The sequence below is a fragment of the Nasonia vitripennis genome, chromosome 1 (assembly GCF_009193385.2).
Source record: "Nasonia vitripennis strain AsymCx chromosome 1, Nvit_psr_1.1, whole genome shotgun sequence".
NCBI classification, from domain to species: domain Eukaryota; kingdom Metazoa; phylum Arthropoda; class Insecta; order Hymenoptera; family Pteromalidae; genus Nasonia; species Nasonia vitripennis.
In genome coordinates, this window is record NC_045757.1 from 16,985,973 (window position 1) to 16,999,297 (window position 13,325).

Here is a 13,325-nt window from a genome sequence, read left to right on the forward strand (position 1 = left end):
CTGGGGATCGAGTCTCCCGGACAGTCTGTACGTGTACTGGTGTTATAGCTTGTGACATCGTCTCCTCTCTCTCTCTCTCTCTCTCTCTCTCTCTCTCTCTCTCTCTCTCTCTCTCTCTCTCTCTCTCTCTCTCTACACCCTCTTCCTTCGGTAGTGCACCAAGTTAACGCTAACAAGATTGCCTAAAGGGATCGGGGGACCTTAATATCGCCCTATCTCCAGCTCCTACTATTATCCACTCTTTCTTTCGTCTGCTGCTCCTTCCTGTTCCCCAGCTTTCTCGCTCTTCTGCAGTCCCGTCGTCGTCTCCTTTTTCCTTTCTTATTTCTCTCTCTCTCTCTCTCTCTCTCTCTCTCTCTCTCTCTCTCTGCTTCTCTTCCGTAGGGTCCTAACGAAGATTACATCTCTAGGATGACTTCGCTTACAGGATTCAGCATCAGGAATCTCCTCGGCGTGCTAAGGCACCTTTCGCCCATTCGAGGTTTTCTGTTTCAGCCGGTAACAAGGTAAGGTGAGACTCTACTGCCTATGGGGCTGTTAAAAAAATTAAATGTATTTTTTCTCTCGCGCCTGCGGCTAAAATCGCCGGCTTGGTCTTCTATTCTTTTGCTTACGAAATTCAAAAGTGCACGTTATCCAATCAGATAATCTATTTGAATTATCGACGGTGAATAGAGCATCCTTCTCATAGCTGATGAAGAAAGGATTCAGAACGCTGGAATTTTGCCCAAAAGCTGCATTTAATCGTAGCATCCATTAGTTTCTCACTTGGCCCGAGCTTCTTTGCAGCAGTAAGATACAAGCTGAGGTTCGATTGAATCGCCGGGTTAAGTGTCGCCGTTTAATTGCGCCGCGCTCGCGTCGAAATTGGCGAGAGTCCCGTTTCGATGCAGTGCAATGCATCGAAGAGACCCTACATGCAGCCGATCCACCGGCGAATTACTGGCTTCCTGATCGTCGTTCAATTGATATAAGATAACGATCGTACAAATTTCAATTGATCCGGCTATTTGCATGGCGATTTACCGTAAAGTCCCACGGTATAACACTCCAATTTAAATATCAGATATTCCATACCTGCACATCATGCGCGAGTTATCCAGCCTATACATCAGAATTTTAATCCCCCTCGAGACAGAGAGAGAGAGAGAGAGAGAGAGAGATCCCATCACACGCACACACACAAACAAGTTATACGATTGAGGCAATGCTCGCTCGCACGCATAAGTTCAAACATCCCGAAACTTTGTCGCGCGCCATCGAGTCCCGCAGACACTTGCGCGATCGCGCGAGCGTGAAACGTAGCACTCTTACTCCAGTTCTAACTATCCGCCTATAAGCTCTGATCGAGAGCGCCGGCGCGTCCCTCTCTCTCTCTCTCTCTGCAGCTACGGTTTCCTTACGTGTGCCGCACGTTAATATCGGCGGCGCCCCCTGCCCCCCCCCACTCCATCGGCCAAAATTTTCTGTCAGACATCACATTACGGTATAATATCTCACGAGGTAGGCATACCAAAAGCTCACCCCATCGCCTCGTCTCGGCGCAGCGGCGACGACGCTGTGTGGCGGCGTAATACGGCTTGGGACCTGTGTGCCCACCAGCAAAGCTGCGGCTTTAATTGGAATATCAAATTATACATCGGTTATCAATTACCAAACTTCGATTCGACGAGACTGCGAGCTGCCGCGGAGTTGAAAGGCGCCGGATTAATCCCATTAATACCGGATTTTCAATTTACGTTTCGCCCTTTTATACACCACACAATGCGCTATGCACACTGCGTGTTTATTACGTATACACGATCCTGAAAACTGAAATAGTCATATTGGCTGCATCCTCGTATAATCTTGTATTCCCAAAGCGAAAACGATCGTATACCCCTGCACCCTCCTGAAAAACCGAATCGATTAACTCTTCCAATTAGTCTGCATCCCTCAAGATAGCTTTTTCTCTCGGCCGCGGAACGTCAGACCTGTCTCTCGCGCAGTCGACCAAACGAACAGCCGATTCCGGGCTACCGTGGGTATAACCCAGCAACCGAGAGACCTATAGCAGTTCCGCCGGCAAACACGTCGGATCGGGATCCGCAATCTGTTAGGCGTGAATATTTAAGCACCCCCGGCGCTGGTATACGCACAGTTCATTTGCTCCTGGCCCGGAAGAACGAAGACCTTCCGCTACTCGCGCCTCGGTCTTTATTCCTTTTCACGCGGGCTCCCCTCGCGACGTCTTTGTCAATAGCCCGCGCTCTTACTCTCGGAGAAAAGGATCTCTCTCTCTCTCTCTCTGCCCCGGGAGAGATACTTCCTGATGTGCCTTGGCTGCCTCTGCGGAAGAATATATGTGTGCGGCTGTTTCTCAGCGAAGTGTACGTTGGTTTGTGACTCTGCTCGGGATTGACGTTGGTTTGCGGAGGAGTCGAAGACAGTCTTGCGAAGAAAGTTCGATAGCTTTATAGAAAATTTGGATGGGGAAATGACGGTATCGTTATCGAAACCGTGCGAGGGTTATATTTGATTATTTTCGCAGAGCGCGATTGACACTTTTTAAATCGCTCCCTAAGCAAAAGAACGGATACGGTTATAAAGACACGACATAATGACTGACAAACGAGTACATAATGAGCTGTGATAGATAGCGAGTCAAAGGAAATTGATATGCAAGTTATTTAATTGATATAACACTCAAAATGATCGCATGTTGTGACTCGTTTGATCTTAATTGAATATCGCTCATAAACGTACACGAACCCTCCAGAAATTTCACATTGATTACACCTCCAGATTCCAAGCCACTAAACTGTTCGTAAAGAGCGAATTTACCGCAGCCGTTAAAAACGCGAAAAAGGCGCGGGCGACGATAGGGTAATGAGCTCACCGCGAGCGGTAATGAAGAGTTTCCTGTGCAACGCTGTCTGACCGAGTGTGAGAAAGCCGATAAGACGATAACGCGTGCTCGTGCTTTAATATTTCCATTTTTGCATTGTTAGCCCGCGTGTGCCGTTTGATGTCTTCAGTCTTCTAGAGAGAGCTCGGAGCGCGGTATTCTATTAGAAGCTATATTCCGCTCGCGAAGCGCCTTCCTGTGTGAGAGAGTGTTTTCGAGCAGTATGTGTAACATACATACGACTTCAACCAGCTGGCTGCTTTGCACACCATCGATAGCGCTTCACTTTTATGCTTTCCGGTGTCGGTGTATATTAAATGCTGCTTACCGCCGCTGTGTGCGGATGCACACCGAAACCGTGTCTTTATGGAGATTAACCAATTCATATGGATGTAGCATACGGTTTAGAAAATTTTTAGCAACTTTTGAATTTCCTTTTTTTTTCAAAAACAAATCAATGATACAACTACGAAAAAATGCAGCGTGCGCGTCGCAGGACTCGGAACTTCGCCAATAAAATTCTCGCTCTCTCTCCAATTAAATTACCCAGACTAGTTTTAATTCCGTTAGGAAACTTTGGCCCGTGTCTCTATTCGGTGCAGCTCCTCTCCGCTAAAAGAATGGCCTCGAAACTTGGCTTCTCTCTCTCTCTCTCTCTTTCTCTCTCTCTCTCTCTCTCTCTCTCTCTCTTCGTCTGTGCACTTACCCACTACAGCAGCGGCGGCGGCAGCCGAGAGAGAAAGAGAGAAAAAGCCGCGCTGCTAACATCTACCGAGAAAACACAGACGGAGTCTCGGTCGACCCGTCGTCGTTGTCGTTATGTTTAAACATCGCTTAGCGTGAAACTGCACACAAGCGCTTTTTGTCGGGATAAGGGCTTAGTTGCAGCAGCAGGCCTAGGCATTTGCGAATAGGACATCGTCGTAAAAAGGACCCGGAGGAGAAGGAGAAGAGGTGATGGCCTCGCGCAGAGGCCAGACTCAGCAGTGCAAACCGGTCTCATGACATTTCCATGTGTATACCTAAGGCTAGCGGAGAGACACACTGCCAACTCCGTGAACCTCGTGTTCTCCTAACGCGAACTCGTTTTCTTTCTTCTTCTTTCGCTCGTTCGCAGCCCCCCCCCCCCCCCAGCAGCAGCAGCAGCAACAGAAGCTCGGGCTTTATACATCTTTGTTGTTTCGCTCCTTTTGGTTGCTTTTTCTCTATCTCTCTTTCCGAGTTATCGCGAGCTTTCTTTTGCTTTGCGCGCGACGGGAAGCTTTATGGAATCGTTTCAAATTTATGACGTGACTTTTTGTCCGACTCCGCGGAGATTTGCTGGACTGCGCGCGCGCGTGTGTGCACATTTAAATTTTGCACTGCTTATTGGAGACGTGGACGTTTTAAGCTCTGCTGAATATGTACGGCTCTTTCAGGAGTTACACGATAAGCAGAGAAGAAACTTTATAAAGAATTAAAATCATTTCGTGTCTAACGAAAATAAATGAATCGTTACCAACTCAAATGTCCTGTGGCTACAAAAAAAAAACACGCAGCCATATTAAAGCCGTATCCGACTCGACCGCGCGAAGAAGCAAGCTTGCAGATAGTCTCGCAGGAACTTAATCTCTCCGTCCTTATAGACTTTCTGGGCCGACTGTATACGCAGCTGTTATCTCTCTCGCGCGCGGATTCCTTGGCACTTAAAGCGTCGCGCACGTATCTCGGTCGCGCTTCGGCTTTTTTCTTCCTTCGCGCCATGTTACCGTATCTGTGAACACGCGCCTTTCTCGTGTACTATTATGACCTGCGCGCATCTTGTTCCTCTTTTTGTCGCCTCGTATCGCTCAATTTCTCGCTTCGTGTGTTTCTTTGCGCCTTGGCCTTCGCTCCAAATGAGATGCGACGATTTGAAGGTAAGAGGTAGAACTCGAGACGCGAGAGGGATTCTGATTTTTTTATCCGACTCTTTGGACGAGAGCGAACACTTTCAGCAGGTATAATGGCGCACTGAAAAAAAAATTTCGTAACCGCAAGTAAAGGTATTTCTTGGAAATTGATTTATTTGAAATTACAAAATATTTGGTTTTAGTGGACGCCATAGCAAATATTTTAGTAAATATTTGTTTAAAATGTATGCTCGATTTGGTTACCCAGAATTTAAGTATACGTTTACTTAAATTTCAAATGATTTATTAGGTTCAAGTAAATCTATTGTTAAAATGCAAAAACCAGATTTATTAAAATGCAATGTTAACAGTTAAGTAAATTATTTATTAAAATTTAATTTTAATAATTTTGAATTTACATAATTTTTATTTGACATCTATGACATAATTATCTTCTCTGAAAACGGAAAATAAACAAATCATTTTGTAATAAAAAGTAAATAACTAATATTTGCAATCGATTAATTTTTTTAATTTAAGTACTATTGTTTGTAAAAACTTTTGATGATATTTATTAAATTTCAAGTAAATATTTTTTTAATACAAATCGAGAATTATTAAAATTAAGGAAATGGATTATGTAAAAATTTGAGATATTTCATTGACAAATATTTTCTTATTTTAATAAATTATCATCTACAATACAAACTCTATTTATTGAAGTGTTCTTTTGACTTTTTTATAAAACTGTTTACTTGAATATTTTATATAATTTTTTGTATTTAGGAAAATATTGATGTGACCCAACAACTTTCAAATTCCATTTAGACTTAAACCATTCATAAAATAAAGTAAATATGTGCTTCAAACAAGAAAATATCAAATGCTCTTGATGCAATTTTTCACTGTAGAACCAAAGATTTTGTAAAAATTACAAAATATTTGGTTCAGTTGACTGAACAGTTAAGTTAAAATTTCAAATAAATTAAATTGGTGAGTATAAATCCCTTTCTCGCACTAACGGCAAAAGAGAAGCGCCCCGTTTGGCTAAGTGTATAAGCCGCGACGGAAGCGCCGCGTCTCCCGGTTTCCCGCTAATTCGAGTGCACGAGCGCGAGGCCATTTCAGTTTCGATGAGCCAGAAAAGCGGAGGTAATGTTCGACCAGTTCGACGAAAATGAAGAATTCTCTGCCTTTAGAACGTTGAATGCTAACGACTTCAACGGGTTCTAATCAGCATCGGAACAAGTTTGACGTGCATGACTGAACAAGCTGCGTAGTCCGCGAAACGCAAGAAGCCGCGACGTAAGCGCCGCGTCTCCCGCGATTTCTGACGCAACACGTGCGAGACGCCATATTAGTTTCGATCGCCGAGCGAGGAAGACGTGCGCAATGTGACATCGCTGCGACAAAAGTGAAGTGATAAAGTGTAAAACGTTAACGACTAACCAATTATTGGCATCGGGAAAAGTGTGTCGTGCACGACTGAATAAGCTGCGTAGTCTGCGAAACGCAGGAAGCCGCCGGACATAAGTGCCGCGTCTCCCGCATTTTCTGATGCAACACGTGCGAGCCGGCATACTAGTTTCGATCGCCAAACGAGAAAAACGTGCGCAATGTGACATTGGTGGGTTGCATCAGGAAAAGCGTACGTGCACGACTAGACAAAGCCCTCGGAGAAGCTGCCGAGTTCGCAAAGAACGTCTTGACCGCTCTGCATGCTCACTCATTGTTCGCGCCTTCTCACATATCAGCTCCGTCAACCTCTTTCATTATCTTCTTTAACAAAGAGGAACAATGGCCGACGAAGGAGTCACCGAAATTCTACGAGAGTTGTAATTGGAAGACTTAAATGCTACCTTCGAAAGTAAGTAATTTTTTGTATAGTTCAATAATGATTTGCTTAAAAATAATATTGATACGGCCCTTTGTGTATTATTTGTTAGATTCAAGTAAATATTTATTAAGCGCATGCACATCGTTCATCTATTTTGTAGAAACAGTTTCATCATCTTATACGATCGGTTCGCGATCGAACGTGTATAACATGATTAACCTCAAACTCGACACAACCGATGAACGACCTGGGCGCGATATTAGAATCAGCAGGTAGTTAGAAAAACGGACAGCTTTTTACTCATGACTCGCATTTCGAACCGCTCAAGATTTGTTAGGCACGCACGCATAAATTAATTTTGTTTTCTTTCGGTTAAGCAAATATTTGTTGGATTGAAATGTATTGGACTATGAGGAGTTTAAGTATATTAATATACGTTTGTTTAAAAAAAAAGTATTTTAACGTTTTGCCTTTATAAAGATTTTCTAAATTGCAATAAATCTTTATTAAACTAAGATTATTACTATATTAATACCCTTATGAAATTTTACTAGGCTTTAGTAAATTTTTATTAGATTACAAAATTTTAGTGGTTACTTTTAGACGTGCATATAAATGTGATAAAATGCGAAAACGTAGCGGGGGAGGGGAGGGACACTGCAGCCACGATGCCTGAGCGCTGGCACGTGTGAATTGATTTCGCACCGCTCATGATGTGCGACGCGGCTTGATAGTGTTGGCTCCCATCAACGAGCTCGAATGTCGTACGACGCTGTACAGCTTACTTAACCTAAAGTGTACTGTGCACCGAGCAGCTATGAATCAGAGCGGCAGTACAGAAAAAGATAGCGAGTGTATTTTTCGTACTTGTTCTTTTTTACAGCAGTTACTATAGAAAGTATGCGTATATAACATTAAAAAAATCTTTATTAGGTTTTAGTAAATAATTATCGAATAGCGAAATTGTATTGCTTACTTTCAAGCGGGTAATAGTTTTAACATTTATAGGATAATTTTATATGAAAATGATTTTAATCTGATTTTAATATTACATCAATAGAAACATAATTTAATTTTTTACACTTAGTCAATAAAATATCGTTGGCAGTTCTACCAAAAATGAACGAGGAGATGATAAATTCTTTGATACCAGCCATAGGAGATAGAGCCGTTTTTCTTGATTATTGGAAAAAAAATTTTAAGGAAAAAGATACTGATAACAATTCAAAGGAGGCTGTGAGTAGCAAGAGAGTAAGAGTTTGCTATTTTTATATTGTAGGGAAAAAGTTAATAGTTATCTGATTTCTTGGACACGGTTGTAAAAATTGTAATTATTATTTTTATGTAGAAACAGAGGGATGATAACAAAGGCGAAGGCAGTAGTGCACAAAAAAAAAAAAAAAAATGCGTTGAAAAAGAAAATGACACCATCAGTGCCAATAACACTTTATCCAGTGACATTTACAATGTAGCTTCAATTCCTTCTCTAAAAAAACTCCTCGATGCAAATGACAAAGGCAGACAAGTCCTTCTAAAATATGATTCATGCAAAGAACTCGATGAAGTGGACAGGAAAAAAATCTGTAATGTAATTGTAACAGAAATTATGAATAAGAAACAAAGGTATTTAAAAAATATTTTTAATTAAATTTTAATTTTATTAAAAATTTAATTTATATTAAAACTATAAAGTCAAATATAATATAAATATAAATTATATGAATTTAATATATTATATAACAGATTAATTAATGACGTTGCAAAACAAAATTGTCGAGTTATTTCAGACGGAATCTGTCAGAACTTACTATGTACCGCCTATAAGTAAACAAGAAAATGAGAAGAAGCTACAGAAAAGTGGGGGTGCGAAAAAAAAAGAATATGTCCATTCCATCTAAAGGAAAGCTTATGAGTATGTACAGAAATAGGCAATTGGAAAATAAAAAATTAGACCGGTTGCTGGCCCAGGAGAGCCAACGCACAAATGAAATACCTGACGCTGAAGATGATTTAAAATAATAATTTTAAAAATAATTTGATTGTGGATTGAATAAAATAAACATTTTTTATAAAATTTTTTTCGTAGAGTCTGAAGAAGACAATGAGGAGATTAAAGAAAGCGTAGACTGGTTGGCCGCCAATGAAGTTCCTTGGGACTTAGTGTTATCACACTGGAAAAAAAACTACAAAAATCCGCTGCAAAGAATTAAAAGAAGAACAAAACAAAAACTTAGTAAATATTTTCCAGTCTTGGAAGTTGTACGGTCATGTCCAAGGCTATGAGTTGATAGATATAGATTTCAAACATCTAAATTTAACTACAATTAATTTATCAATAGAAGCTTGGGATACATTTTTTGATATTGTAAAAATCAAAATAAACGAAAGAGATGGAACGGCTGTTACGTTAAATCAAAAACTAAGCCATGCTGAGAATTCCGGTGAACACTTATTATTTTATATTTTTAAAATTAAAATCTAACTGAACTAAATTTTATTAATTTATTTATAGATTCCAAGGTACTTTTAGGTTTGGCCTTGATATGTCACATGTATCCTGCAAAACAAATGAAGCAAATTCAAGGAAAAGCTCATAGGCCGTCGATCGGACTGTCTAAAGAAAGCATGTTTAAAATTGCAGAAGTGAGTGTAATGATATTTTGGCCAATTTGTAGTCTTGATATAAACTTCTCTATTGTTTTTAAGCAAATCATTTTCGTACATGATACTAATCTATAAAAATCAATTATTTCTAATCTATAAAGAATTTACGAATTTTTATTTTTTTCAGACCCTGGAGATATACAACGCGTTAAAGAGACTGCTAAAACAAAGGCAGTTGCACAAAAGTTACCTATTCAACCCTATATTTTAGTAGTAGGCTCATTGGAAGAGGTTGATGACGTATACATTTGTATAGATGAGAAACTATACAAAGTGAACAGCATTTTGCAAGCTCTCGATATTTCTTTTAAAGCATTTCACGTGTTTAATCTCCAGTATCCTATCTCTAGTGAACATGTATGGCTTATGATTCAAAAAGGTATTTACAAAATCAGTTTGCAGTATGATCCAGTAATTAGTTCTATTCAACATGTATTGAAGAAACTTAACGACGAAGAGAACCAGGCCACGTAAAGTAGCTTTCCTTAATTTATAACTTTATTTTTGTTATTTAAATAGTATTCAGTGAAAGGTTAAAATCAACCTAAATAATCAAACTAGAATAATCTGCGATTATCATCACAATTTAATTTTAGTCTTTTAACTGTTTAAACTTTAGTAAAGTTGAGATATTAAATTGTGATATTTGTTACTTTTAAAGTAACAAAAAATAAGATTAAAACAACTTAGTTTTTAAACTGCGTTTAAAAAAATGACTTATATAATATTCGTTTGTTTTTTATCCATATTTACATAGTTTACCTATTAAACTTAATCATTGGTAAAATATGTTTAAATATAATCGCTTACTTTCGATGCATATATAAACTTAAATGCTAATCAATGAAACCAAATACCGTTCGATTGTAAAAACGATTTACTTTTAATCTGCGTACGAAAAATGACTCAGCTTCCTATATTTAGTTATTTAAGTAACATTGCGTACATCGAAATTCGATAAAAGCAAGTTCAATTATTATTTTGTATTATCGATCAGTAAAGGTTTATCAAACTTCAATATAATACTTATCATTTGAAATAGATTGATTTAGTCGGTAAAAAATTAGAGATTAGACTATAACTTTTTTCAAAGAGACTGACTTATACGATATTATCGGTTTAAGATATATATGTAAAATAAGTTTCACAATGGTTTCTTGTGATTTTTGTACTGATTCGTTCGCATCGCTCATATCATTAAAATTACATATGAAACTAAAGCATAACAATGTTTTCTATCATGAAGTGCAATGTAGTTTTAGTGATGGTTTGACAAATTTAGTAATTCACATTCCGTATTAAGACATTTAAAAACTTGTCATAAAATACCTGAAAATGCGACCCTGTCTGAAGCGCCTGTACCCAATAATTACGAGCCACAATTAGATATATCCAAAGAAAAATCTCAAGAACAAATATTATCAGAAAGTTTTAATGAACTATCTGAAACCGATGAGGAGTTTTGTGATGCATCTATTAATGTGGACCAAAACGACGCTCAATTAGACCATGGTAGTAAACCAGAAGAAATTACTATAGAAGAGTGTGTAAATAGGGTATTTTCTTATGCTTTACAATTCATAACACATATGTACGCTTTCAGTAATTTATGTCGAAAGTCGGTCAATGAAATTATTAGGTGCATGTGCGATGATTACATAACAAATTGCATTGATCTTATACAGAAAAAATTTGCAAATATTAAGGATTTATTTACTATAACAGAATTAATAAAAAATGGTTTCAATCGATTCAAAACAGAACATTTGACATTTAAATATCTTGAAAAAATGAATTATTATTTCCCCCCAAAACAAATTATAGTAAAATCATTTTTAAAAACTAAAAAAAGGAAACAAATAAAGAAAATAAGAATTATTAAAAATAGTTTAAGTTTAATCCCTATAAATTTAGTGCTAACAAAATTTTTAGAACTGCCGAATGTTTTTAATACAATTTTACAGTATATGGAAAAAATAAAACATAACCCTTTTATTGATTCAGTCATAAAAGCAGATTTTTGGAAATCAATACAAAATAAAAATGAGAAAATAATATTCCCCTTGACTCTTTATTTTGATGACGTCGAGATCAACAATGCTCTTGGCACGCACAGAACTATTTAAAAAATTGGAGCATCATATTTATCAATACCAGTAATACCAAATAAATATTACAGTAAGCTAGAAAACATTTTTCTTTTTCAATTGCATAGTTACGAAAATCACAAAAGTTTGGGCAATCAAAGAATGTTTAACAAATTAATTGATAAATTAGTCAAGCTAGAAACGAAGGGGATTTCGATTAATATCGACGGCGAAAAAAACAAGTATTCTTTGTATTAATGTTTATTGTTGGTGACAATTTAGGATTAAATACTATTTTAGGATTTCCCAAAAGTTTCAATGCCTTACATTGCTGTCGAGTGTGTATTATTCCTAAAGCTAAATTAAAAAAGTGAACAAAAGAAAATGTAAAATATTTAAGATCAGAGGTAGCCTATTCTAAACAGCGCGATGACTAAATATTTGGCTTACTAGAAAAATGTGCTTTCAATAAAATTCCTAATTTCCATGTATTACAGAATTTGTCAGTAGACCCAATGCACCATTTGCTAGAGGGTATATACAGATATGATGTTGCCAAAATTTTAGATGATTTTATTAATGTTGTAGAATTTTTTTCTCTTGAGATTTTAAACGAAAGGATATCTAGTTTTAATTATGCGAATAATAGCAATATTCCACCTCCATTAAAATTAGACTCTATTAATAATCATTTAATAATTTTATCAGCATCTGAAATGTTCCATTTAGTCAGTAACTTGGGTTTAATCATAGGCGACTTGATACCATTTAAAAATAAACAATGGCAGTGCTATTTACTCTTAAGAGAAATTCTGATAATATCAGCGGCAGAGGCAATTACTTTGGAAATTATTAACCGATTCGAATCATTAGTTACAAAATATTTGACATTATATAAACGCCTATTTAATTCAAGTTTAAAATTTAAACATCATAATTTACTTCATTACCCGCGCATTATGCGCATGTTTGGCCCATTGAAATTCATGTCTAGTATGCGATTCGAAGCCAAACATAAGCAATTAAAAGAAACTAGCAAAAATACAACTAGTCGCCTAAATCCTTCAAAAACTTTGTCAATAAAACATCAATTAAAATTTTGTTATAGGTTATTAAAAAATCAAGGATTTACAAATAACATATCTTTTGGGACTGAAAAATTGAAGTTAAAAAATTCATTGCATTTCACACATTTTAAAAATGTATTATTATCAAAAAATTTTACTAAAGATTGTTATAGCTGGATTAGTATATATGGCACTCGGTACGAATGTAGTGATATCATTAACGTAAACTCAACTCCATTTGATGTATGTTTTGCAAAAATTGAACATATAATTATGAACGATGCGAACCAAATCTTATTTATTTATAGGAAATTAATGGCAAAAAAAAAATGACCATGTCAGTGATTATGAATTGTCGGACTCTTCTGAATGGGGAGTGGTTGATCACGAAACTCTAGTAGATTACCGTGCGTATAAAATACATACTATGTCTGATAGAAAAAAATACGTTCCATCATTTTGTATCAAATACACTTAAGATGTAAAAGATTAATAAAATACTATTCATAAATAAGAAAAAACGGCTTACATTAATGGTATTTACCAACTTTTTTCAAAGTAAATATTTGTTTGCCGTAACTATATTTTTATTAAAATTTCAAAAATATATAAAAATCTAATTTAGTTTGTATGCAAACAAACTTTTTATACAAGCAAATAAATATTTACTAAAATCTGCCCTGCTTTTCTCGTTTCCTTCTTTTCAGTAAATATTTCTACTTTTCAGCAAAGATTTTTTAGGTAAAAAATGTACTTGCTATGCAATAAATATTTATATTAAATCAACAAATAGGTAGAAAAAAACATAACTTTTCTTGTATGCAACAAGACTTTTATTGGATCAAATAAATATTTGTTTTAATGATTTTCGATTCTGACACAATCATTGTCTTTAGTAAATATTTTGATATT

General features: G+C 36.7%; 2 protein-coding genes across 6 annotated transcripts in view; both read left to right on the forward strand.

The window, feature by feature from the left end:
• The window catches only part of LOC100116943 (tyrosine-protein kinase transmembrane receptor Ror), a 324,541-nt gene that overhangs the window by 32,117 nt on the left and 279,099 nt on the right, over window positions 1-13,325 (forward strand). The gene's annotated exons all lie outside the window — the stretch shown is intronic.
• On the forward strand, window positions 5,873-12,934 carry LOC103317721. Of its 3 annotated transcripts, none has more exons than XM_031924867.1 (8): window positions 5,873-6,625; window positions 7,683-7,846; window positions 7,944-8,218; window positions 8,339-8,507; window positions 8,682-8,828; window positions 8,935-9,036; window positions 9,108-9,238; window positions 9,387-12,934. In XM_031924867.1, exons 4-8 carry the CDS (start codon window positions 8,432-8,434, stop codon window positions 9,468-9,470), a joined length of 540 nt encoding a protein of 179 aa, XP_031780727.1. In that variant the 5' UTR covers window positions 5,873-6,625; window positions 7,683-7,846; window positions 7,944-8,218; window positions 8,339-8,431; the 3' UTR covers window positions 9,471-12,934. The 3 variants fall into 3 exon arrangements, with proteins under 3 accessions (XP_031780727.1, XP_031780722.1, XP_031780732.1); XM_031924862.2 differs by having other exon boundaries at window positions 5,876-6,625; window positions 8,383-8,507; XM_031924872.2 differs by having other exon boundaries at window positions 5,876-6,625; window positions 7,704-7,846; window positions 8,383-8,507.